This window comes from Phalacrocorax carbo, chromosome 3 (assembly GCF_963921805.1).
Source record: "Phalacrocorax carbo chromosome 3, bPhaCar2.1, whole genome shotgun sequence".
Lineage (NCBI taxonomy): Eukaryota > Metazoa > Chordata > Aves > Suliformes > Phalacrocoracidae > Phalacrocorax > Phalacrocorax carbo.
Window position 1 is genome coordinate 68,000,492 of NC_087515.1, and position 27,490 is coordinate 68,027,981.

Below are 27,490 nucleotides of genomic sequence, written 5' to 3' on the forward strand. Positions count from 1 at the left end.
GATTGAAAATTAAAATACACACGTTTTCAAATAAATAAGTTATTTTGTAAGTCATTATATATAAGAGTATTGAAACAATTAATCTGAACGTGTTCCTTGACGAAGTAAAAAGTCAAGTAAGAACAAGTGAAGCAAAGCTTGTACATTATGATTTTCTATCACATCTCTACAAAAAGTTGTTGAAGTGACATCTATTTAAGATAAAGTTGGTAATACTGAAAGTGCATAATCTGAAAGTCCTCCTAGAAATCTATGGAATCAAAAGTGAGCTAACAGCTAGGAGTGATTTACTGGAAGGTTTTCAAAAAAAGCCAGCTAACACTACACCTAGAAAACTTCCTTGTATCTTCACCCAGACGCATGCTTATGGCCTTTCAATCTCAGGTTTTAAGATTTATAACTAGGAGGGAAGTGTGTTCTGGAATTTTAGTTTCATAGGTGAACACCCATTCTATTTGTACAAAAATGATGTCATTTTGATCAAAATATTTGGATTCTTAAAAAGGAATTCAAGAATTGGGAGCTTTGACTGAGATGCCTATATTAACTGAGTACAACATAAGTAACTGAGCGGGCATTCCTACCCATTTCTTTACTCAAAGGACACAATGATATTTATAAGGGTCAAAAAAGGGAATGTGATTCTGCATTTGCTGTCAGAACAAGGAGAAGATAAAATATCTATTAAATCAAATAAGAAATTCTTTCCCCCTTCCTCAATGTATCAAAAAATATTTCTTTACCAAATGTACTCATGTATAAACAGGCTTTAAAAGAAGTAAAATGGTTTCCTTTGTTTGGCCTAAATTCTGTTTATTTCCATAGATCTTCTGTGTACTGTACAGACTACAGCTGTTTTTCCCTCCTAGAGAAGGGAGAGAGACATGAGTTTTCATCCTTAGCAATGATAAATACATTTTGGAGATAGGAGAAATCACTGGTTACACCTTCAGTATCTGCTCTAATTTTTAAATTGCTGTTTTATACTAATTGATAAAATAGGATTTATCTATTTAATTACAATGTTAAACATGAACATTTTATTTCAGTGCTAATGAAACTTTTATGTATGAGTGCAAAAGGTAGCACAGCTTGAAAAATGGGTTCACGTACAAAAGATAACAACGTGCAACAATACAGAAAGATGCTCCTTTAAATGGACATTCATAAACATGTCAGTGTATGAGACTCTCCGAACTGCTTCCAAAGAAAAGGAACATTTCAATGAATCAGGTATTAACAATACATGTGAAAATGAACATCCGGGCCATACTCAGTCCAAGACCTATCATGGGAAGCCTACTGTGCAACTTACATATATGTCAAGGTGCCATAGAATTCCCACAGTCAAAGGCTGTCCAAAACACATTTATTCAATGCTTTTCTGGTGTGCTTTTTCTTAACCTCCTCCATGCAAACACCACCCACTTCTGTGGCTAAATTGATTAAAAGGTTTCCAGCAAGAAAAGAGCTGCTTAAAAGGAACATTTTGCATTACCTCACGGTAAAGTAAATACTAGGAGTTATGCTATGTGGACTTGCATGCATGTGCAGACTCACAAACAGGAAAACACACACAGAGACATTTATATGTTTATCTATGTATCACCCCTATATACTGATAATTTGTCTCTAATGAACAGTAAAAAAAAGACAAGCACCAGAGCACTTAGACAGGAATGGTGTGTCTGCATCCAAAACCTGAATAAAACCCAGATATTTTACCATTGCCCAGCAGTAGAAACAGTCATGTTCAGAATTGGCTCAGTTTGAACAGCCTGGGCTCCATCTGCTTACGATCCAGAAACCGGGCACTCCTTTTCCTACGTCAGCCACGAGATTAAGAGTGCAGTGGACATTTTAACATTGTGTCTGTGACCTCCGTAAAACTAGGTGCTCCAAGACATAATCACAGGATTACAGAGTCTGACTTGGGGCAGTGGGGGTCCATTCTTTGGCCCTATGAGATCTGAATTCTTTGCTACTCTGGAGAAGATCCTTGAAGAACACAGGTGCATCATTTGGCTTCCATGCTAAGCTGCCCGTTGTGGCTTTTCCAGCCTTTGGGGAGCTTGATTTCCCTTGAGCTGGGGGAAGAAAAAAGCCCTGATGTCCAATCTGAGCGGGAATTGTAACCAAACTATATATGTAGTAAGAATTTCCTCTTTAAAATTAAAAATTTTTTAAAAAGTGAAACCTGATTTAAGTACCCATGTATCATCAGCAGAGGATACTGGGCTTTGGATCCCAGTAGGGTGAGATGCCTAACTCAAAAATCAACGAAAGACAGAGGTGTTGACACAGATCTTTGCTGAGTGTTTCCCACTGGCTTGTTCAATTCAGCACTCAGTTCAGCCTGCAATTTCTTGACTCTGCTCTGAGACACTGGATTGGCAGATAAACAATCAGAAAAAATTCAATTTTTAAAACCCCTTAGCCCTTATACCTGATAAGTAACCTGAATAATTACAGCATCATGGTGAAAATTGGTAATATTAACCAAGAAAGGCTCTAAAATACTGAGAAGCAGTAAAAATATAGAAGATTCTTTATCAGGAAATTATTTACAATAGTTTATAAATAGCTAAGGCATTAGGATTTACACATCTGTATTTCAAATTATGGATTTAGGTTTACTTTGAAATACGTGCTTGTTATGCCTACATAGAAAGAATTGTACTATAATATTTTAAACTCCATTTGGAGAAAGAGTATGCCTTCATGTGTTTTGTGTTCTTCAAAATTAAGAAAAGCTACCCCAACCACTAAGTACATTCAAACCAATCCAGGTAATGAATTATGAAGAAAGATAAACCAGATGCTCTGTATATTTCTGAAAAGAGAAAATATATATGAGAAGCTCTGACTAGATAATTAGATAACTACAAGACAAATGGAAGGTGTAAATGACTGAGGTAGTAGCTAATCCAGATTATGGATGGTAATTAAGATATTTGGAGATCAGCATCTCCACATTTTGGGTAATATGTCAGGAAAGGAAATTACAATGTATAGAAAATGGAATTAACCAATAATAATGATCACAAAGAATTCAACATATGCTTCTAAAAGAGTACATCCATAAGTAGGTATATTTGCCATGTAAAATAATGATTGCTTTTACATGCTTTCATGTGAAGATAACACTTCTAATATTAAAGATACACTAACAAGTCTCCTCTTCTGCCAAAACCTAATCAAGTGATAAAAATTTTTAACATCCAATGTGTTTTGTGTTTGTAATACGATAGATAGGAACGGGGAAGGAAAACTATAGGGCTTGCCTGGATTTGGAAGATAAGACAGATTAACACTGGCTGGGAATTTTAAAGTACTAAGAGCTGTTTCTGAATAATTCCATATGTGAACGCTCTTATTTTGGAATAAGAGTGCTTTGTTCTTGTTCGGCTTGACCCACTTTCTAAGTGTATTTAATTAGGAACAGTTTTATGTGTAAGAAAGCCTTTTGTTTATTCTCTTGATTAAAGCAATAAAGTTCAGTGCCTGGGGTTTCTGATTCAAAGCACTTTAGACATTTTTTTTAAATAAGCAAGCTATGGAAAAAGTGCCGAAGTATTAAAATGTAATTGTGGCATTTTCACTGTTTCCCTAAATAAGTGATTTCAAAGGTAAAAGGTTTTTTAAAATGTCTTCAGTCAGCAGCAATTACTTTCTGCTGTAATCGTAGGCTGTGAATGGTTACTCAGAATTCTTTAAGACAAATCTGCTCTTTGCAAAACATGAAGTTACAACAGAGGTTTTTAAAAGTATATGCCAGAGGGTCAACTGTAGTGTCTCAGCGCTTCAGAAATCAAGCTATTTACCTAAAGTAAAGCCATGCAGTCTAGAGAGCAGCACAAGAGAGGCTCGCTCTTCCCATAGTCACAGCTGACCCGAATCCAGGTGAACAGAATCTGGTGCCAACTCAAGCTGTCAAGCTCAGCACTGTGCTGACCACGTGCACCCAGGTATCTGCTCAGAATGGAAGTGGTGTGAATCCACACTGACTCAGCAAATTCAGTGTAGATATGTTTAGAAACTTAAAAAATTGGAAGCCTAACTTTAGATGTCTTTAAGTATGTCTAATAAGTATGAGTATGTATGCATGTTTTTCTTATGTTTGGTACCACAGCTTTGGCTGCATAAGACTCCTGACCTACTGATGCTTGCATAGAAACACTATAGCATCAGCCTAGAGATGACAGCCAACATTTCAGAAGCAGGAAGAAAATCTTTATTAAGCATTGTCATCTCCAGGCAATCCTTAGAATTCCTTGTCTATTCCATAGCAGAAGTAAGCGGGGGACCTTAAACCACTAAAGTAGTATCAGATAGCTTATGTAATGAGGGGTAACACTTTTAATCTTGCAACAGAACAGCAGAGGAATGTTCACATAGCATGAAAGGCAGCGTAAAAAAAATTATTTCTTATGCATTTCTCAGCCATTTATTGGCAGCTGTAAATGGCAAGGTTTGGCACCATTCTGCCTACAGTGGTTCTGTTCTAACCCATATCTTCTGGTCAATTTTCAAGCTATGGGGCAGGGGGATTAAGCCCAATGCTGGACTGTCCACAGCTGGACAGGTGACAGATAAGGGCCCACATGCAGACACAGGCATACTTCACTAAGAAGAAATAGAAACTATTCACTCATGTAATAAAGTAACATGTTTATGAATTGTATGTTGGACCTTCCCAGAAAGTTCTCTATACTGCACGAGTGATACCCTCCAACCATGCATACCGAACAGATCTGTGTAACTGTCCTATAAACAAAAAGGTGTTTCAGGTTTCTCTCCCGTCATTAAATATGAATTCAGATTATAAAGGTTCAATCTTCATTTGAAAAATAGAAGATCACATACTATGTATTCAGCAGGTACTGTGATGGCCCTTTCTGATGTGTTTGAGAATAGTTTAAAACTTCAAGTAGTTTGGCAGTCTACTGTTAAGACAATAATGGCATGGTTTAGCTTGTAGTTGATGTAATCTTGCTCTTACATTCTACTGCTTCCATAAGAAACAGTGCATTGCTGCTTTCTAGGAAACAAGAAATGACACTATATGCCACATTAAGGATGTTTTCTTTAAAATCTGTCACATTTTATCTTGAAATTATTTCCACTAAAAAGAAACCACTTTTAGAAATAGTAGGGGCTTCAAAAATATTTTATATACAGTCTAGAATAAGAAAACTACTGGAAATGAAATTACCACCTGTTTCTATTCATTGCTGAGTACTGTTCTGAAAAAGAGAAACGTAAGTTGTGGTATTAAGCAGAACAAAGCCCTGTTCCTCAACAACTAAATTTTTATGTCAGTGTTTGTATTATTCCTGAAGTACTGATCTCTATGGATCTGCCTCCATGTCTTATTTTAGAATACCTCACAGGGGTTAGGTAGGAAGCTCAGTAGACTCTTGGTGTAAACATGTAGCACGCTGGATAAGCTCTTCAGATCTGCACTAACCATCAACAATTGAAAAATGCTGACATCTGAACAATGGAAAACTGGTTTTCCTTTCACTCCATGTCCTTCAAACTACTGAAAACACTTCTCATAGGAACTGCAGAAGAACTTAATCCAATTATGATAAATCAAACATACCTTCCTTTTGATATTAGGACTATATAATAAATATGTATCAACAAAAGCAACATCCTATCTAGGAAAATGTTAAGAATAAAAAGTAATTATCTTTTGCTGATCTATTCAATGAAAGAATATTATATATTTAATTTACTCCTCACCTCGTAGGTGGTCTGTTTACTTTTTGCAATTAACATATCTTGAAATTAATGTTTTCCATCTTTTTGATGTATTTTAATATATTAAATTTAGGAATAAATTAATTGGACATCAAAGTCTGCCTGAGGAAAAACGTCTTTAAAGCAGAAATACTTAAGATACAAAAAAGCTGCTGGACATTCTTAAATTGTATTTTATAGCATACTATGCTATGTCATGAAAAATCAATTCTGCCTTTTTTATATCATCAATTAAATTTTCAGTCATGAATCACATTCTTACTGATGTCAAATATGCTTTTGTGTTCTCCTGTCAGATTTACTTCATCAGTTTTATCCCATTGTCTGCACATATTTTTCAGTTTCATCTATTGAAAATCTTGTTTTCACTTATTTTCAACTACTGATAACAGCTCTGGCATGAAAACACATCACTACTTCAGACACCTTTTTGTTAAAAAATAAAAGGACAATAGCATTCAGAATAGAATTACATTATGGTATTTTTAAAGAAGATTGTAAAAATTACTCTGTACAATAAAGCAAGTACTACATACCTCATAATCACAGAGTCACAAATTACAGAATCACGGAAAGTTATGAGAAAGTTTTACTTACTTTCAGTATTAGGAGACACATGATTGCATACTAAATATCATGTTGCTGTCTTTAAATCTCCCTGTCACTTTGTAATGAAAAGTTTGTCAAACATTTGCCAACATTAAAGCTCAAAGTCAGGGACATTAGAATTTGCCCTCAAAACAATTAAATATCATTCCAAAATAAAAATTTGCACTTTCAAACCAAATATAGCTGTTAACATACAACTGGTACTACAAAATTAATATAAAAATTCTATCTCATTATGCAAAATGCTATACTAATGGTCAATTTTTCAACAGAAGAAAGTTATAAAATACAGAAGAAACCACCCAATGTGATGACACAAGATGAGATATGTTGCTAGAACTGAAGAGAATATCCATCAAGTTTTAATGTAAGACTAGCAAAAAGGAATCCATAGGGGACTACCACTCTGTTCCCAGTAGTGAACTGAAAATATTTTATGTGTGTAAGAAACCACTGGATTGCTACTTTCTAGTCATGTCCATGAAGAGCCTGCCTTCTAGGTTATTACCTAAAATGTGAGGGTTTCTCTGCCATATTTAAAAGCATAATTTTTATAAGTCAATATTCTACCATATTACTCTGCTAAGAAATAGTGCTTTAGGGAAAGACTTTACTGATTAGCACACAATACCTATTGATTTTTACGTAGGCAAAGAGTTATTTAGCGTACTGCATGCACAAAATTGCAGCAGCTGTGGATAAACTCCTCACAAACTATGAATTAATTACTCATTTCAAATGTTAAGAAATAACTCCAGGGAAGCTGCCCAAGACAATTTTATCCAACAGCAGTATGACTGCCATATTATTAATTAAAATTTAGGAAGACTGCCATAGAAATGCAAAAAACTCAAGAGTGGTTACTTGCAACTTAATAGAGTAGAGAAGGTAGAAGCTAGCCTACAAATTGACTATCAAGGAAAGAATAATTAAGGAACAAAAGAAACAGACCTAGGGGTATTTTGAAATTATAGGGAAAGAAGAAAGAAGGACAGATAACAGATAAAATCCAAGAATGATTCATTACTTTAGAAAAAATGATTCACTGTCATGAGAGTAAGAGAGAGGGTAAAAGAAACCAAGATATGATATGCGTAATTTTGGAGGATGTACAATCTGGACAATCAAAACAGCATTTTCTTGGTTACCATTGCCATTTCCAATGTGAGAAAATGTTCAATTGCTGTATGAATAAAATCGACCACATTTAGGTCAAACCACCTGTAGACAGAGAATCGGGAGAGTATCTAAAGGAGACAAATGGCAGTCTTTCTCTTCATTTAAGCCAGTGCCACTTTAAACAGTGTTCAGACAAACTGGGCAAACTTCATATCGCAGACGGTATTTGAACCCTCTTATTCCTTGATGATGAAGGTGAAATATTACTGTATGTTTTGCTTGACATTGGCAGTGCATTTTTTAAAAAGAGCAAACCAAGAGATGTTGACAATCTATCCAGCTACCAACTGGTTTCCAGTTCTTCTATCTTCAGTCTTCTGTTTCTTCTCAGTATTATTTTCAGTTCAAAAAGTGCTGTTATCATACCTATTTTCTGCTTCAGGTACAGATGAGTCTCTTCTTCCATTCTTCTTTCTTCTGATTCTTTCTTCTTGGTGGGTACCCCCAAAACCTACTGCTGACCAACTGATTTTCAGTCTGCAGAGCTCTTACACGAGGCACCACCAGGAGCATCTTGTTCTTTGAGACATGGGTGTTGAGCAGCTGCCTGGCTAACATCGTAAAATGTAATGTGGAAACATAAAATGCACCACTGAATCCTAACTCAAGGTTATTAAACTTAAGTAATTAAAAAGTTACTTAATGATTCGACTAGCCTAACAGCAGCAATCTGCAAGAATAAATTTTGTTTGTAACATGTTCCATTCATAATGTTATTGATCTCCCTCAGAAACGTGAAGCTTGTAAATATAATGCATCTTTTTGACATTTAGTTGGAAAATTGTATCTTTATCTATACATATATGAAATTAACAAGCAAGCTAATTAACAAATATTAACTGTTCAAGTAGCATATCTTAGACTCACATCTTGCCTGTCTTAGACACCTCTTAGATCTTGCCTGTCTTACATACACATTTTAGGATGGGATGAATGACTTTCTGTAGGTGTCTCCTATTTCAGAGAGACTGCAGAAGGTACCTTGCTGACAAGGTCAGACTAGACACCAAACTTGTACGTAGTTCCATTGAAATGTAAATCGACCTATCAATGTTCTGCTACTTAAAAAGGCATCTGTTTGAGGAATTACTTAAGCAGCAAAGAGCATTATCTTTTACCATATTATTACGATTTTATTCAGATAAAATAGATGTTTGTAGCCTGATATTTTGATTTCCATATTGCTATTTCTAGATTGCAAGGGTTAAGGGGAACTGTAAGCCCTTTAACCTCCAACCTGGGAGACATTCCAGATATATGAGTTCTGGCTATGCAGAAAGTCAGAGAAACCTGCTGGGTGGTTTACACCACAGAACAGACTTCTTGAAGTTTCTCCACCTCAGAGATAGCACAGGGGAAGTCTAGTATATAAACTTCTCCTTACTAGCTACTCAGGGGAACCTTATCACAGTTTACAGGCTGAATACAGCTTGACATCTTCTTTGCAACAAGTCTAGAAAAGTCTTCGTGAATGTATCCTGAAAATATTTAAGTGAGATACTTAATGCTAAAGGCGTATCTAACATAAGAAGATTTACATAATGCTCCCTTTGATGGTCAGGGTCTATTGAACATCTTCACCATGATGTACAGAACTGACCAATCATTCAGGTGAAGGAGTATATAGTTGAGAAGCTCAACTCATTCCAACATTCACTGGTCTTCTTTGGGATTTGAGGTGGCACATAACAGCTGCCATAAGGTGGGCGGTCTGAAGGACACTTTGTTGGCTTGCTGTTTTGTTTGCTTTAAAGAATAAACTGAACTCTTACTTTGAGGATGAAACTTCAACATTACTGTCACTGTCACATCGAATTTTAACTCCTGAATACACACCCTGTGGCACTGGCATGCAGATGCAGATAAATCTTCTGGTGCAGATATTGGTGGGCTCTGCTGAAGATAGTAGATGCTGCTCTGTAGCATATTGTCAAAGCCTGTTCACCTGCTGCACATATCACTGCAGCTCAGCAGGTGTTTCACCGCTGCCTTTATTCATATCAAGCTTTTATGCTCTCATATTTGTAAACATGCTTTTAAAATGCACAGCTATCAAGCTGATATGTGATGTGGCACTTAGTAGCTATGGTAGTACGCAGTTCTTTGTTGTGTATGGACTTCTGTTTCTAACATTAGTTCTGATCCCTTTTTAGATCTTTTCATCTTATTAAATGCATAACGCTCAAGTATGGCCCAAACTCTAGGTAACAAAAAGTAAACACTGTTTTTGTATTTTCTGTGCACTTCAAGGAAAGAAGATGTTTGAGTATACATACACGTAGAAAGAACTAGAGCTACAGTGTTTTGTCTGTATTAAGTAATTTTCAAATTTCACTATTTCTGATGTATTAACAGAACTGCAATAGGTCCCTCCTGTGTTTAATATCCGAGCTACCTATAGTTACTAAAAGCCCTATTCAAATCACATTTTAAAACATTTTAAAATTAGTTTTTCAAAATTCATTAAAATATAGTTTCTTCTCCAAAATTAAAAGATAAGCATTTAAACCCTGCTCCCATATAGCTGTTTTCTGTCTCCTATTGGCTTTAGATAAATAGATATTAATGTGTACAAAACCAGAAAAATTAAATGTATGTTTTTAGGCAAGATTCACTCTGTATAGGACTGAAAAAAGTGGGGCTAATAATACTATACTTTCTCAATGTGGTATTAGTGAAGAGCATCTGTTCAAATACCATGGCTAGAGAAAGCCAGATGTAGTATTCATGTAAAAATAATTCAGAGGAAAATTCTGTTCGGCCTGTGAAAACGACACTTCCCATAAAGTCTTTACACATTGTCACACCAGCATTGAGTTAAAGCCAAACAAGCATCCGGTTCTTGCTTTGAATACCAGTTGATTGACTGCTGTTATAAGCCATTTAATGGGACTCATATTTGAAAGACAGCTGAAAGACTGACTGTCTAATTTTAGCATTCTGAGATGTCAGTAACAAGACAAGTTCAAGAAGAGACATTTATAAAAATGTTTCAAAAAACACTGTAAATATCTGCCAAATATACTACTAAACAGCTTTTATTTGTAATGAGTTATTTACCAAATTCCTTAACCAGATACATATTCCAAAATATTCTGAAGTATATTTGTGAATAGCGGAGCTTCAATTTCACCCAAATGAAAAATTTTATACCATGTTAAATAATCTGGTAATTTCTATTTCTCTAAGCATTTGGATGCACATAGACACATATTTGAATGGACAAATGTGTACAGTAGACATTAGATATATAGTTATATACACAGATATAAACATAACTATGAGATATGCATAACAAGGTAATAAATATGATATATTTAGAGGGATAGATATGTATAAATATATCTCGCTTTAATTTTGACTGGTTTGATTTTGCAATCGTGTTGTCACTAATTTAAACAGACATCCTACACTTCTTTTTCCCCTGTACTACTTTCGATTTGTTTTGTAACAGTCTACCTAAGCTAAAAAAAGGCAGCCCTAAGTGCAAACAAAAACATTAACAGGAAATAATACTGAGCATTTGTAAAGTGCCTGACATGTTCAAAGTATTGTTTAAGTATTTAATCATAAGTTCTCAAAACAGTCCTCAAGACCAGTGAGCTCTTCCACTATCAATGCTGCAGCATAGGGAAGCAAGTTACCACAAGGCAGAAACCAAGTTGCCACCACAGCCCTACATGGAGTCCTGAAACAAGCACTAACTTTTAATAACAGTATTTATGTAAAGCTGGTCCAAACAACAGGAATTTAGAAGTAGTAATAACTGATCACGAACACCCTTCGTCTCCAACATAGTATCAGTTTTGATAGCATTAAGAATGAAACAATCCAGACCTTGAAAAGCAGCTGATAAACAGCAGATGAGGCACCAGGTATAATCAGGTATAACTTGCCTATTAACCAGGTATAGTTTCTATATAGATGAAAAAAGTAGTATGTGCTTAGGAAAAATGAAGTATAATGCATTATTCACATGTATTTCTGTCAATTATAAGCCTCTGAAACTTGGATCTTTCCATCAAAACTAGCTCAACTAGAAGAGGTGCCCGGATCAGAAATTTTCCTCTTGTTTATGCTCATCATACCTTTAAAGGTTTTGCAGAATTTGAGGATGGACACGGTACCTTCATAAAGTTTTTGTCTTCCTGAGATTTCTTAGTCCTTAACAATGTATCTTCATAACATACAGAAGTTTTCATGTTTTAGAGATTTCTTACTCCTTAAGGATGTATCTTCGTAACGAATAGAAGTTTTCATCTTTTTGAGTTTCCTTATTACTGAAGGATGAAGACAGGGCTTTCCTTTAAACTGTCTGCATGAGAAAAGTTTCCAGTGAAGACACTGCTATTCAGCTAGTTGGGATGGCAATGATCTTGGAAAACTTCCCTGATGTTGCATGTTTTGTTCTTTCTTTCTGAGGATATGATCATTCCTTGGTCATGAATATTTTCATTACTAAGGCTAGTAGGCTAGTATGCTTTGGAGTGGGATATGTTAGATCCACTGAATAATTTGCTTGATGGATTGATTTCTGGTCAATTTCTTTTTTTTTTTTTTTAATATATTTCTGCTTATTACCAGAAATCTGGAAAACATTGCAAGGTATATGAGGAAAAACTTACTATAGTCTTTAAGTAAGCATTTTATTGTTGGGGCTCCTTGTAAAACATTTTTCATATTTCTTTCCTATTATTAGATGATCCATACAAGAACAGATGTACTCTTTTCCTTAAGCAGGTCAAAGTCAAGACTTTGCTTTATTAAGATTTATTAAGACTGTCCATATTCTTGTTGAGATGGAGCTATTGCTCATTGACAATATGCCAAATAGTTTTTCTCTATTTCTTAATTTCTATTTCTGAAGAGAAAAGACAAAGTTAAGTCTTCACATGAACTTTTGGTATGAATTTCAGTATGCCATGTCTTCCAACACCACTACATTCAACCTTTGATGTGACTGCAGAAAAAAAAAAGTCCCAAAACCACAAAAACCAAGCTGTACCAGTACAAAGAAGAAAAAATATAAACTGACCTCCAAAGACCATGACCTGTTCCCTGCTATAAATCTGTCTTCTGAGATTCATGTCTAATATGGCATATATAAAGAATAAGCCTAATTAGATCAGATGAAAAAAGCAGTTAATATAAAAAACTTTGTATTTTGCTGTATTACTACTTGATGGTCTTCCCACGTCATCTGATTTCTTAAAGATCTGCAGGTGCTGTAGTGGTATTTTTAAAGATATTCCCAATACATCATATAATATACTCCTAGATTTAAAGGAGTGTCTGCATTTAAGAAAAAATCCTCAACATTCTCTAGTTATTCCACTTAGATTTAACTCATGTTATTAATATGACTAATAGCAGCCCCAAGATCCACTATCAGCTACTGAGAGCTAAACATAACAAGAGTTTTATTGTACAAGCCATTATTCCATAGTCTCTCAGTCCACAGACCTTCCATGTGTACCACCTGAAGTTCCTGCTAGACATGACTTGTGGTAGAAATGAGAAGACAAGCCTAGAATATTAATCATAGGGATGTGAAGCTTCTGTTCAGATAAAGCAGGAGGACACAACTGTGATTTCTAGCATTGTGATGATCTAGGCAAGGTGTCTGTACAATGTTTAAAGTCTTGATGGTATTCTGAACAGTTATGAAAGCTGCTGTACCACTGAAATCCTCTCTGTCTATGAGTATAATCCAAGTAAGGTCACACCTCTGCCAAACCAAAGACATTTCACTTAGCTTTAATCATCTATAATTACTGCAACTAATCTAATTTAGTCACACAGGCTGTCTTTATAGTCAACAGACAGATGCGCAGCTCCAGAGAGTGATATATCTCACTTATCTTAAACACCCACTTTACGATGAGAAATGGAACTGGATTATGGGGATGGATAGTTGAGCATAAACTGTAGCTGTCAGCAAGAAGCACTGCACAGTGTTCCTGGAGAGCCAGGATGAAAGGACGGACTTCTGTCAGGCTCCATGGATATTGTTACAAGAATCACCTAACATACACTGCAGAAAAAATGGCTTTTCAGGCATAAAACTTGTAGATACAACTGATATAAGAGGAAAATGAAGACATACTTACCAAAAACAATAGAGGACTCACAGTAGTAGTAACCATTTGGTTGCTTTTTTTTCAACATGGAGCAAAGATCTAGGCGGTGCAGGATTTCATCTCCAAAATAATGGCTTTTAAAATCTTCATACAGGCTTGAGTCAATTTTTTTCACCTTTAAATAGCAACATAAAATTCAATTGGGCATTCTACTAAGAGACTGAATTTTCATATTTAATTCCTAGAGTTTTCATTTTAACCAGAGGTTAGGATGGAACACTACAACATACAAAAAGAATACTGAAACAATAATGTGACAGATCATCTGTTTTAGTTAAGCACTGTCTCCTACAGAACTTAAACAAGGAAATAAGTGTCATGACACCTCCTTTCTACCCCTCGCTCTTCAGTCCTGTAGGAAACAAATCCACGTACACATTGCTACAACTGCTTTACCTTCCAATGGTTTGCAACAGTCTTCATGGAACATGTCACTGAAGTTATTCTTGCTGTCACCACTGGGCATGCTACTACAAGGAAGAATCTCAGATGTTTGTTAAGGGCAGTGTTCTGGGTCTTTAAAATCACCAAACAGGAAAATGTGGTTGTATTTAATGAGCACTAGGCTTTTTATCTCAGCAAATCTAAAAAACTTGCAGTGATCTAGAATATCAGTATCATCATGTAGTTTTGCATGCACAAAGTGAAACATAACAAATATTCTATTGGGCTGTTTTCAGAAGACCTCATTACAGTAGCTATTTTAAGAGTTTAGGGCTCCTCATTCCGTCATATTTTCAATAGATTATCTCTGTAGAAATTAGATCTCTGCAGAATTTTCTCATGCTGTTTTCTTTTAAAAAATCATTGCTATATGATAAAGGATATTAGGAGTGACCCCTGCCTCCAGCAGGTCCAGCCCAGAGCTCCCTGCCACCCGGCTGCTTTCATGTCCCAGAGGCACATAAACATGCTCAGAGGACATGGACACGGCCAGTTACACAGGCTGCCACAGACAAGGCACTGTCTTCAACAGCACCCATATTCATGGCTCACACGAGACACAGGTGTTGACAGCCCCCAGACAGAAGGTCACTAGTGCAGGCGCACACATGACTGTCTCCAGGTTCACAAGCACATTTGTGCATCCCCCAAACACTGGCATGGCCCCTCTGTCTGCCGAGCACCCCTGACCAGATCCCAGGCCCCCTTACCCACCCCACAGGTCCCCCATTTGCTGGCTGGTTTAGCTTGAAGTTTGGTAGCGAACACCCACACCCCTCACACACATGCAGGTTGGGAAAGATGCAGACATTTTCCCCCAGCACCCAGTGGTCAGCATCCCAGCTCGGTCAGGCAAGCGTACCCACCAGCCCCGTTTTACACAAGACTGGCCCCTTTTACAGCCCATTCTGTCCACTCCTCCTTTGTTCCTCCCCATCGCCTTCCCCTGAACATGCCCACCTGTTTCACTGTCCCACACTCCCGCCCCCCAACACCCTGGACCCTCAGCTTTACATCCCCAACAGCTGCAAAGTCCCAGTTTGCCTGAGGTTTCTTGATAGCCCTTCAATTAGTGTGACTGACAAGGTTTGTTTCTTGGTTTTGTCTGTTATGTTTGACAGGTTTGTGTCTCTCTATATTTTGTTTATGGCTTCTGCCTTTCCTTTACCATCCCGACAAGGTCCTCAACCAGACAATGCTACTGAAATAAACATCCCCACACTCCACATACTGACCAGCTTTGGCTCTTGCTGCTGCCTCCTTTCCTATGCTGGTCAGGTTTGTGTCTGTAAGTGTTGTTTAGGGCTTTCTCCTTTTCTTATTATCCCCTTCTGCACTGAAAAGGTCCTTTACCAGACACCCTAAAGGGGACAGATGCTGTCTCCTTCCTCACAGCCTTACACTATATCCGTTCACCTGAGCATCACACTCATGCACTTCCTGTGATGCTTCATTTACAATTACTCATACGCAAGATGGGCTCACTATTGGTATGTCTACTGAGCTTTTACTTACATACAAAATTATTGACTTCAGAAGCACTTTGCTTAAGTACCTGCACCTTTGGTTCTCTAAAGTCTCATTTATAGACTTTTGCTCCTGTTTACTAAATTAGACTTTTGGTCCCCTAAAGTCTAATTTAGTGAAGGTCAGAAATGTCTTTCCACTTCCTTAACCTCTGAAACGATGACATCTAGTGGTGAATGCTTTTCATTTCAGGTACATGACCTCCTTGGAAGTTAACATTTATTCCAGCCTCACTGATATTATTTAAAATCTGATATTCTGTGGCTAGATTAGTCCTTATGTACTAAGATTATTTTGAAATTAAACCATCATGCTTTTCTTTTTGGCTGGCAGTTCTTTCAAATACATTTAGACATCAATCAGTAATTTAAAAAGACCTTTTCATCCAGGAGAACACTTGTCAAAATGTGAAGCCTTGAGTACTCATGGAATGAAATAAGGAAAAAATCAAAATCACCACTTCATGCTCCAATGAAAAAATAGCATTTACAAAAGGTTGGGATGTTGCTTGTCAAAAACAGATTGGTAAGGTGTGAATCAAATGTTGAATGCTCAGGAATTGAATTATACTTCTGATGCACTACTGAAAGATATTTGGAAAAACAGCCATGGGAAAACTATGATATTTTTAGTAAATTGGAGCAATTTCTGGAGCACTGTTTGTATGGAGATGTGAAAGGATGAAACAATACAGGTGTTTCAATTCATTTCTTAATTGAAAGGGTCTGGACCAGTAGAGACGAAAGAGAGTTGTTACCACAAGGGAAAGTTATAGATGCTGACTACAGAGATGATAGGCTATAATTTGAGGAGGGTGAGAAACAAGAGTATTTGAGAGGCCATTTTGAAGTGTTTGGTGCTGAAAGGGGAGGAGGAAGACACCTGCCTCTTGAGGAAGCACTGTAATGAATGGATGCCTGTAAAAGGACATGGCTGTGTAATGTGGGCCGGGAGAGGTGTTGCACATGGAGCTCTTGCAAGACTGGCAGGGCACCAAGAAGACAGCATTTGGTAGGCCTGTCATGTCTGTTAACTCTCTGTGCTTCCGTCGTATGAAGGCGAGGACGGTGCAGCCTGCCATCCCAGCCTGCAGTTAAATCCTCCAGCTACACAAAGTCCCCACGGCTGCTGTCAGCAGGTGGCCAGGCAGCATTTGCCCCTTCATGGGACCAGGGGCAGGAAGGCTTAAGTGGTGACAGGTCTTAGCACAGCTGCGAAGTGAGATGCCCAACACTCTCCCACAAGCATAGAATCATAGAATAGTCTGGGTTGGAAGGGACCTTTAAAGGTCATCTAGTCCAACCCCCCTGCAGTGAGCAGGGACATTATCAACTAGATCAGGTTGCTCAGAGCCCCGTCCAACCTGACCTTGAATGTTTCCAGGGATGGGGCATCCACCACCTCTCTGGGCAACCTGTGCCAGTGTTTCACCACCTTCGTTGTAAAAAAATTTCTTCCTTATATCTGGTCTACATCTACTCTCCTTTAGTTTAAAACCATTACCCCTTGTCCTATCACAACAGGCCCTGCTAAAGAGGTTGTCCCCATCTTTCTATAGTCCCCATTTAAGTACTGGAAGGTCACAATAAGGTCTCCCCACAGCCTTCTCTTCTCCAGGCTGGACAACCCCAACTCTCTCAGCCTGTCCTCATAGGTGAGGTGCTCCAGCCCTCGGATCATTTTTGTGGCCTCCTCTGGACCCACTCAAACAGGTCAACACCTTTCAGACCCAACAGCCAAAATGCCTGGCAAACAGCACCACACAGCCAGCTCTCTGAAGGTGAGGGCTGCATATGAAGATTTATTTACAGTTGCTCAAAGTAGCTTGTTACGTGAACCGCGGAAGCCACAATGGGCTGAAAGAGGCAAGCAGTGGGGAGCTGGGCAGCGGGTAAGGCCGGCTGTGGCTTCTCCTGGAGTGCTGGCAGGTGGTGCAGGGGCAGACTATGGAGATGATCGGTGGAGCAGAGGCTTGGCACCCCTTTGCCGGCCGGCTGCTCAGGCGGCTTCCTCCAGCCGCCTCCTCTCCGCGCCCCAGTGCCGGGCCCCGAGCAGGCCGGGGAGGAAGGTGTAAGGAGCCGTTCCCGAGGACAGGCTGGGGCTGGCGGGAGGAGCTGGAGCCCCGAGGAGATGGGCACTCCCACCCAGGCGGGAGGCCGCACGGGAGGCTGAGGGTCCGTTCCCCGCAGGACGGCAGGGATTTGCTGCCGGGAGAGGGCTGCTGCAGGCCGCCGGCAGCGGGGGGCGACCGGCGACTGAGGGAAGCGCGGCGGGGGCAGGATGGCGGCGGCGGCCTGGCCGCGGGGACAAGGCTCCGCGACGCCGCCCAGCACCTTCCTGACAGGAGCCGGCGGCGGGGAGGCCTGAGCGCGGGGAGCGCCAAGCGCCGGCCCGGAGAGGGAGGGGAAGGGGGGAAGATAAGACTTTTGTGCTGCAAGGAGGCGCAGCAAGCGGCCCGTCTGTGGTGAGGAGGGTGAGTGAGAGGGGAGGTGGGGGAGAGGGTTGGAAGTGGGTTGCGGCCAGTGACTGTGGGCTCTGCAGGGGAGAGGGTTTGGTGTGGTTGATCCCTACAGCAGTACTTTACTGGTATAGAGACGGGTCCTGTGCGATGGTGCTGCGTAAGTACGGGGGCAGGACCCTGAGACAGTGACCAGCTTATGTGTCTGCCCTGTTGTGAGGAGCTGTGCTCAGCACATGTGGGTGTCCCATACCTCTGAGGGAGGATGATTTTGTATGTGTGTATACATGTGCGTATACGTTACTGTATTTATGGGTATTTGAGCATACGTATATACTTACTAAAATAAAGGATACAAAGAAAAAATGTCGAACTATTCCAACACTACTGGTAGTTAGCTCAGTCACACCTTGCTTGGAAGCAAGATGGCAGCTGTAGTTACTGGCTCTGTCTTTTTAGTTGATGAGGTTACATTTGTCTTTAATTCCTGGTAGCATCTTAGTTTCTCCAGGGTTGGAAGAATGAGTGTTAACCTGCTGTTGTCAATTACAGTTACTTCTCAGGACTTTTTGGATGAGTTGTGAATAAAAATGTCTTTCTCCAACAGAATGAGTGCCACACCAGTGACAAGCTGTGGCTTGCCACCACCACCAGGGCCTGAACAAGAGGACCAAGAGTGCTCTGAGACACACATGTCTGTTTTGTGGTATGCAGGGCAGCTTGCAGTTGCTTACTATGACACAGAAGATTGCTCAGTCTATTTCATGCCTGACACACCTGATAACGAAGACCTCAGGCTACTGCATAAAGTGATTGAGGAAGTTAATCCTCAAAGCATAGTGACCAGTGCAAAACAGGATCAGAATATTGCCAAATTCCTTACCAACCTAACAGCTACTGCTGGTGATAAGGATACAGGAAAACCAGAAATCGTCCTGTTTCCTAACATAGATTTTGGCCTAGAAGTCAGCAAGCAACGGATCCTATCTAGGCAATTTCCATTTATCCCATCTCATATGACTACAACAGAGAAAATTCTCTACTTGTCCTCAATCATCCCTTTTGAGAGCCCACTTGTGATACGAGCCCTAGGGGGACTCCTTAAGTTTCTAGACAGGAGAAGGGTTGGAGTTGAGCTTGAAGAAAGCGCTATTGCAGTCCCTATTTTGGCCTTTAAAAAGTTTGTGCTATCAGATATTGTGAACATGGACCAAGACACTTACTGTGTCCTGCAGATATTTAAAAGTGACATCCATCCTTCTGTGTACAAGCTGTCCAGTGGATTAAAAGAAGGATTCAGTTTATATGGAATTTTAAACCGTTGCAGGTGCAAATGGGGAGAAAAACTGCTGAGGCTGTGGCTCACGCGACCTACTCGGAACTTGACAGAGCTGAACAAACGGCTAGATGTTATCCACTTCTTCCTGATGGCTCAGAACCACGAAACAGTCCTCACTCTTCAAGGTTGCCTCAAGAATATTAAAAACGTGCCTCTTATTCTAAAGAGAATGACCCTTGCCCACACAAAAGTTAGCGACTGGCAAGCACTCTATAAGACAGTGTACAGTGCAGTGTGCCTTAGAGACACATGTCGTTCTCTGCCCAACACTATTGAACTCTTCCAGACTATTTCGCGTGTCTTCACTGATGATCTGCACTACATTGCTAGTCTAATCAGCAAAGTGGTGGACTTTGAAGGCAGCATCTCAGAGAACCGCTTCACTGTTAGACCCAATGTGGACCCCACCATCGATGAGAAGAAACGAAAGCTGATGGGACTGTCAGACTTCCTTACAGAAGTGGCACGAAAAGAATTGGAGAACTTGGACAATCAAATTCCCTCCTGTTGTGTGATCTACATTCCTTTGATAGGGTTCCTCCTCTCTATTCCACGGCTACCAACTATGGTGGATAAGAGTGACTTTGAAATCAAAGGCTTGGACTTCATGTTCTTGTCGGAGGATAAGCTGCACTACAGAAGTGCTAGGACTAAGGAGTTAGACAGCCTGCTGGGTGACTTACACTGTGAGATCAGAGACCAGGAAACACTTATTATGCACCAGCTGCAGACAAAGATCTTGGAGAAGTCTGAAGTGCTTAACAGTGTGATCGAGTATACTGCACACCTAGATGTGCTGCTAGCTTTGGCAGTGATGGCCCGGGAGAATGCCTACTGCCGGCCACACTTTACTCACCGCCATGGCTTCCATATCAAGGATGGAAGACATCCACTCATGGAACTATGTGCAAAGACTTTTGTGGCCAATCCTGTGAACAGTGGCGAGGCTGCCAGACGAATAAAGATCATCACGGGGCCCAACTCATCAGGAAAGAGCGTCTACTTAAAGCAAGTAGGTCTTATAGTATTCATGGCTCTAATCGGCAGTTACGTCCCTGCAGCAGAGGCAGAGATTGGAGTAATTGATGGGATTTACACACGAATCCACAGCAGGGAATCAGTTTCTGTAGGGCTCTCCACTTTCATGATTGATCTTAACCAGGTTGCCAAGGCAGTAAACAACGCCACAGAGAGGTCCTTGGTACTTATTGATGAGTTTGGTAAAGGGACCAACACACTGGATGGCCTGTCCCTTCTGGCTGCTGTCCTGAGGTACTGGATCAGTCAAGGAACACAGTGTCCGCAGATCTTTGTCTCCACTAATTTTCACAGTTTAATGCAGCTAGAACTCCTGCCTGACACACCTCTTCTGGAGTACCTGACCATGGAGACCCACCAAGATGGAGATGAGTTGATATTTTTCTATCAGATCAAACAGGGCATGTCCACTGTTAGTCATGCTGCCAACATTGCTGCATTAGCAGGAATGCCAGCCAAAATTATTGAAAGAGGGGTGGAAGTGTCAGAACTGATTCGCAGTGGAAAAGCTATCAAACGTATTGATCATCCTTCAAAAGGAGATCGGATGGAAAACTGCAGGTCTGTTGTGGAAAAGTTTCTTCACCTAGACCTTGATGATCCCCAGGTAGACTTAGAAGAGTTCATGCGTAAAGAGGTGCTGCCTTCTGCAGCCTCAGTCCTGTAATGGGTATGTGTAAAAGCACAGTTTACATCATATCTACCATGTTCAGTAGGAAAGTTTGGTAATTTGGAGAACGATCACTATGACTAACACCTCACACTACATTTAGCTTGTAGCAAACTGTCTATAGTTATGTCCTTTCTCTTTCTTGTTTGAAGTAAGTACTGTAGTTACATATCTCTGCAATACAGTGAATGATATGAAAGCAGGAAGACTGAAAGAAGATAATTCAAGAACCTCTTCCAGCTGTTGGGTCATCCAGTTTGTGCATATTCTGCTCCTGTTGTTAGATCTTCAGATTAAAAAAATACTGTAGAAAAATCACAAACCATTGCTTTCACAGTCTTAAGAGACCAGCAGAAAAGTGTTTATTGTCTTGTATTGTGCCGAAGTGATCATTTCAGACATTTTAGGATCAGCATCAAAGTTTCCAAATAAGTATATGCCTCAGGCTTGCATATCAGCAAGTAACAGTGGTCACAATACAAACCACTGACATAGAGCTGATAAATGGAAATACAGAGGGATTTAATGAGCTCTGCCTCTTTTCTTATACCAGCATTTCTGTCCAAAATGCTAGAGGTCAACAGGACTTCTATAAAAAGAATGCTGGAGGTCAGAATCAGTGGGGACTGATAAACAGGGGAAGTGCTTTAGTTTTACTGAGAATCACTCTCTTCTCATAAGGTTGTATATGGTACGACTATGTATCTATGCCATATGGGTATAAATAAAAGCAAAATTACAAATCTAGGAAACTGAAAACACTAGGGATGTAAGACAGAAATTCACATATTATATTCTGTTCTTGAGTATTGAGTAAAACTTAACACTAAAGGAATAATACCAGAGGGGGAGGATTCCCATTCACTTCTCTTGTTATGCAGAGGATCTTTCCTGAACACAGTATTTGATATATGCATATGCAACAAAAACTCATTAACAGATTAATGAAGCAGGAGACATAATACATAAGTATTATAGAAGTAACAACCTTTCCTGCAACAAGATAAGTGCCTGAGATTCCTTATCTAAATTAGACAGAAGAGACATGGGATAGCTTATTGTCTGACTGCCAAAACTTGCTGTAACTGCTTGCAGGATGGCTAATAAAAGACATCAACAGATATACTACATCTGTCTTCAGTTATATTTTATTTCAAGAAGCCAAAAATATTAGTCACATAAATTAAGAGAAAGTTTACATGAGAAAATGTAATTACCTTCATAATTATCAGTATTAAACATCTTATCTGTTACGTCTAGCTGAAGATAGCAAAAAGATGAATGTGAGCACACATCAAAAAGATTTTAATTTGGAGGCACTGCTTTGGGTTTGATTCAGTGTGGAATTTCCTCCTTTATGATAGAAGAATTATCATTACTATTATTACAAAATAAGTACCTTATGTTATCTCTATAGGAAACCAGGATAGTGGCAAAAGTTTAACATAATTTACATTAAAAAATACAAGAATAAATTACTGAATCATGCAGTTACTGCTATTTCCAGTGCAATCATAATAATACTGTCTGCAAAATAATACCTAGCATCTTGACGATGTTACCATTGAAGTTGAATGGTAACAGTGAATCAGGCATTGTACAACACTTGCAAGTGTTCCAAGTAAAATAGATTTTTCTCATTAATATATTCTCCTCTACTGATGATAAATGCAGCATTCTAAAGATACACTGTACAGAAGAATAAAATGTATTAAATATTCATAAATTATATTTCTGGCATTTAATCTTATCAACCACTGTCTAGGCTAAGGGTATATTCCTTACTAATTAAGCAGATGCCATCAGAGCAATTTAGCTGTCAGTCATCTTCTACTTATGAAATCCATTTCACAGTATTTGCAGTTCTGGCAGCACCAGGTATCAAAGGATCTCCAGATGCCATACAGCATTTATCAAGTGTGCCTCACAACAGGCTGTGAAACAAACAGCAGTCTGGACGAATGAAAAGCAGAGGGGTTGTAACTGACCTGCGGCAACGTAGAGGGCTAGCGAGGGAAGCAGGAATAGAAATGTTATCTTCAAGTGCAAAACTCCAGTTGCTCTTTCATTGTGTTTCATTAGGCTCTTTGTATAGGAGATAGCGATACTGACTCAAGATTCTTACCATTCAAACAATCAGTTGTGGAAATAACTAAACACGTGCAAGTAAATGATATCTATCTCCTTCCCCAAGGACACATAGAGCCCCGCTGCACCTCCTTCTTTTGGAGGAGTTTTCAGTGGCACATTTGAACTCAGAATTGTCCAACTGACCACGAAGAATAAGTTGCTCCCACTTCTGAGTAGGTAAATAAATTCTTTAACCTGAGAAGCTGAAGGAGGTGCAGCAACCCAGATAGCTCTTTTCTAATGCGCTTTATCTCACATTTTTATCCTTTATTAATGTCTGTTTCCAAGTTTTCTGTATTTACCATTTTTATCTTAATGCTGTGCCTTCAAAATGGAAAGCTGATTTCTTGAGCTCTTTATTAATTTTGAATTCTCAAACTCTTTGCTTTGTAATTATCAGCAACAATTTGGGAAAGTTAAAATCTTTTCAGAATATGTGCATTTCAAAAATGCCTGGAGCTATATTAAGGTCTGAAAAACAGATTGTTTTTTTTCTGCCCCCAAAAGATAACTTCGGTGGAACTTAGACGTCATTATGATGAGAGTGGCTTAACAGAGTATTGCTTCCAGTACGGAAACTTACATTTAAAAAAAATATTAATATAGTTACAAAGCTATAGCTGTGAACTATACTCAACTACTTTAATTCTATTTGGTCTTTTTTATGCTTTTTCATGTAATTTTAATCCACTCCCCCCTTCTTGTTTTTCATACTGTTGTATTATCTGAAAATGCAATTAAATGTTATAATAAAACATACTACAAAATAGTTATTCCTTTTATGTTTCATGTTTTTATTTATTGTTTTCAGTAAATGCATGAAACTATGTCACTAAATACATGGACACAATGAAAGAAAAAATGATAGTAAAGACTGATGCTTATAAAAATTCCTGATAAAATAATTTACAGATTTTTAATACGTAGTGTCTTTCTATACAGTGTATCTTTAGAATACCATATGCATTATCCAACATTATAGAGGACTAAGGAAGAAGGAAGATGATTTGGAATGACATTGACCTGGTTCTGTCAGCAGCAGTGAATATCAGAACACAGAAAGTATGCATCCTGGCTAATAGTTCATGCAAGGTAGATCAATGTAAACAACACAATCAGCCAAAAAAACCCAACCAAAAAAACAGAATGGCAAAAACCCCACCCTGATTGTCTCAGGTGTTTTAACCAAACAGTTAAATTACTGAACAGCTGGTAGTCCGGAAGAGCTGTGGGTTCTTAAAATGAGTGTTTTAAAAAACAGCTGTTAATACAAGCAAAAGCGTATGTGAGCTTACAAATTTCATAGCTATACCACCTACAATCTGTGCACAAGCCCTTATTTCTGTTCCAGAGCGAGTAAGAGTGCCCTTGAAATTTCTTGATGTATCTCAAATCTCACTGCCTTCTTTGAACTGATTTCACAATACTACTTTATTAAAATGTGCACCTTCAGCATTTTTAGAGTTATTTCTAATTACATTTTAAAGTGTTTTTCTTTAATGCTTACTATTAAGGAGAAATCAACTTAAAATATTTATATTATGTATTTTCATTCATATTTAAAAATATATTGTTTCTGAAAGTTATTTTCCTGGTCAATTTTAAAGGATCACGTAAAACATTCTGTACAATGTCAGCAAAAAAAAAATTTATGGAGACATACCTTATGTTAAATAATACAATACTACTGTTAAATTAGTATGAAATAAAAAACTAGAGGTACCAGTATTGCTTCTATAAATTTATCATTACATTTATAACCTACTTTTATGCATTTGTGTATTTTGACAAAAAAGCTGATAAATAGGCAAGAAATAACTGCCTGCAAAAGAGAATACAGAAGATGTGTTTCATTGCTACTCTGAAATTCACCAAAGTATATTCAATAGAGGGATCTAACAGTCTGCATATTATGCATAATCCAAATACAAATTCCACTGTTTATTTGCTTATTTTCTCCTATATGGTAGCAAACCAAAGCTATCCAAACAAACTGCATACATATAATCTACATCCTAATAATAATTCTGTAATTTTGAACAAGTACTTTCATCATTTGGTCTTGCACAATTTTCATGAAAGAGAACAGACAACAATATTGCTCCATTGAAAATATCAAGAGTGGTAACTTAAAGTACAGTACAGGACTGCTGTCTATGTGGACGATGTACTCATTATCTTTTCTAAAAAAAACCCAGTATTATTAAGTCTTACCTCTTCAGCTGGTTACAGAGGAGAAAGTATGATGCTATAGCATAAGCAACTGCTTTGTTCATCTCCAGATTAAACTTTCTATATTGCTGCTGAGCTATGTGAAATGTGAGCTCACCTGCTTACGTAGCTGTGTTGATTTTGACAACTTCATGAAGGTCAGATGTGGTTTAAAAGCTCTTTCTTCTCCTGCCAAGATGCCCTTTTCTTGAAATTTCTTCTTTATAGTCTCTGAGTGGGGAGAAAAATGCAGGGGTACAAAGGCATTACATGACAGAATGCTTAAAAATGTGCTTTCTACTGTAATATGAGTCACAGCCACGCCACATGGAAAAAACAAGATGATAAAGCAAGTACTAAAAGGCAGAGATTTCTAGTTAACTTCAAAGGTACATATTACTTCATGTGAAAACAGTCTTATATTTGCAGGTAATATGGGTCACAAATTTGGCTTTACTAAAATAATGGCAATTAGAAAGCTATCCATGCTGTCTGCTTTTGCTATCAAAATAGGAACTTGACATTAGAACTGCTCAGAGTTACTTCCACTGGAAGAGTTTTGGAAACTTCAGGAAAACTCGGAGTATGAACAGAATTGTCTTTCCTCAAAAACACTATTCTGTGGTGAGTTCTATTATTTGTGTTTGGGAAATCTCCTACTCAGACCAAAGGAAATTTGAAATTGAAAGCTGTGTTCTGGCACTGGATTTACACGGCAGAATTAGAGAATGTATCAGGAATGCTGATGATTTTTGTTGGGTTTGGGGGTTTTTTTTTTAAGTTTCACTGTTGCCTTCCAAACTGCTTTCCTATTTTTAATGTACACTTTTATCTGTCTACAGCCCAGGCCAAAGCAACTCTACTACACTGACCTAGTTTACTGTTTCCCAACTCATCCGTCCAGTGTAATGTTTCATTTCTTGGAAATAAATCTCTGTACAACTTTTGAATTATGTTCCACATTTCTTTTAGCTCAAATACTTTAAATGAAAAATTTCTGTTGTAATTTTGAAAAAAATAAAATAAAATTGCTAAAACCTGTGGCAAAAATAATACCAGTAAGTCGAATATTAGAATATTTCTATTACTGAAAAACAGAACGAATGCAATAGCTTTTTTTTTCTTTGCAAATACAACTTCCAATTTTTCACTAACTGTAGGCCTAGCTGACTCATGCTGTCCTTGAACTAAAATCAAAATGAGGGGGAGAAATTGATCCTATCACATTAATTTAATCAACACTTACCATAACAATGTATTTACATTTATGTTTATTGGGTTTTGGCTTGATAGTTCAGCTGTAAACAGTGCTTTACTTTCCCACCGGGAAGAAAATGCATTACACTGGGAAGTGAACAGCACCACTGGCTAAAAAATATCAGGAAGGCCCAAGGAAGAGGAATATAGGCATATAAAACTAGGTAGCCTAAGTCTGCCAGTCCACGCTCCTGTAACATGCCATTCCAGAGTCCTTACTCTTACCATTTTTTGTTTTCTAGAGTAACTATTTAAGCGAGCTACTTTGAAATCCCACTTAAGAGGAGATTTTATAAGTTTGTGCGCTACTTTGCAACAGAAATGTTCTAGAAGCAGCTCAGTATTCCCTAGGCACCTGGAGATCAAAAATCACTTCTCTTTCTCTGCTGCGTATGATTTATAACCTTAGGCTCCACAGCCTATGCAAATGAAGTTGGGGTTGTGAAATAAGCCAAGGAAATCAAAGACCCAGATGCCATCTCTTAAACAGGCCCACTTGAAAATTATCTTCCAATGTTCACTCCCCACTTGTAAGATGCTGATGCATTTTACAAAAAAGAATTGGCCCAACCTCTTATTCTAACTCAGAATGTTGAAAGGACAAGCAGATTAAAACTTGTGAAACATTGACACAACGGTAATGGCAGTCATATTACTACGGCAGATGCTGAAAATAACCTACCAGAATGGCTGAGGTGGGAAGGGACCTCTGGAGGTCA

At 38.4% G+C, this 27,490-nt stretch overlaps 2 protein-coding genes across 5 annotated transcripts in view; one reads left to right on the forward strand and one right to left on the reverse strand.

Annotated features, from left to right (window-relative positions):
* AKAP7 (A-kinase anchoring protein 7) overlaps positions 1 to 27,490 on the reverse strand; it is a 91,638-nt gene that overhangs the window by 36,741 nt on the left and 27,407 nt on the right. For 3 of the 4 annotated variants that reach the window (XM_064447282.1, XM_064447279.1, XM_064447281.1), the window contains exons 6-7: positions 25,633 to 25,745; positions 13,668 to 13,812 (exon numbers count right to left, since the gene is read on the reverse strand). In XM_064447282.1, coding sequence (XP_064303352.1) covers positions 13,668 to 13,812; positions 25,633 to 25,745 — 258 coding nt within the window. Of the gene's footprint in view, positions 1 to 11,684; positions 12,647 to 13,667; positions 13,813 to 25,632; positions 25,746 to 27,490 lie in introns of those variants that run through there. The other variant, XM_064447280.1, reaches the window with a different exon arrangement.
* Positions 17,760 to 26,464, forward strand: MSH5 (mutS homolog 5). Its single transcript, XM_064447278.1, has 2 exons — positions 17,760 to 18,141; positions 18,734 to 26,464. The coding sequence occupies exon 2, from the start codon at positions 18,735 to 18,737 to the stop codon at positions 21,168 to 21,170; it is 2,436 nt and encodes an 811-aa protein (XP_064303348.1). The 5' UTR covers positions 17,760 to 18,141; position 18,734; the 3' UTR covers positions 21,171 to 26,464.

What these genes read in the sequence shown, in the direction of transcription:
- MSH5 (XM_064447278.1), top strand. Translation starts at nt 18,735, where the DNA reads ATGAGTGCCACACCAGTGACAAGCTGTGGCTTGCCACCACCACCAGGG.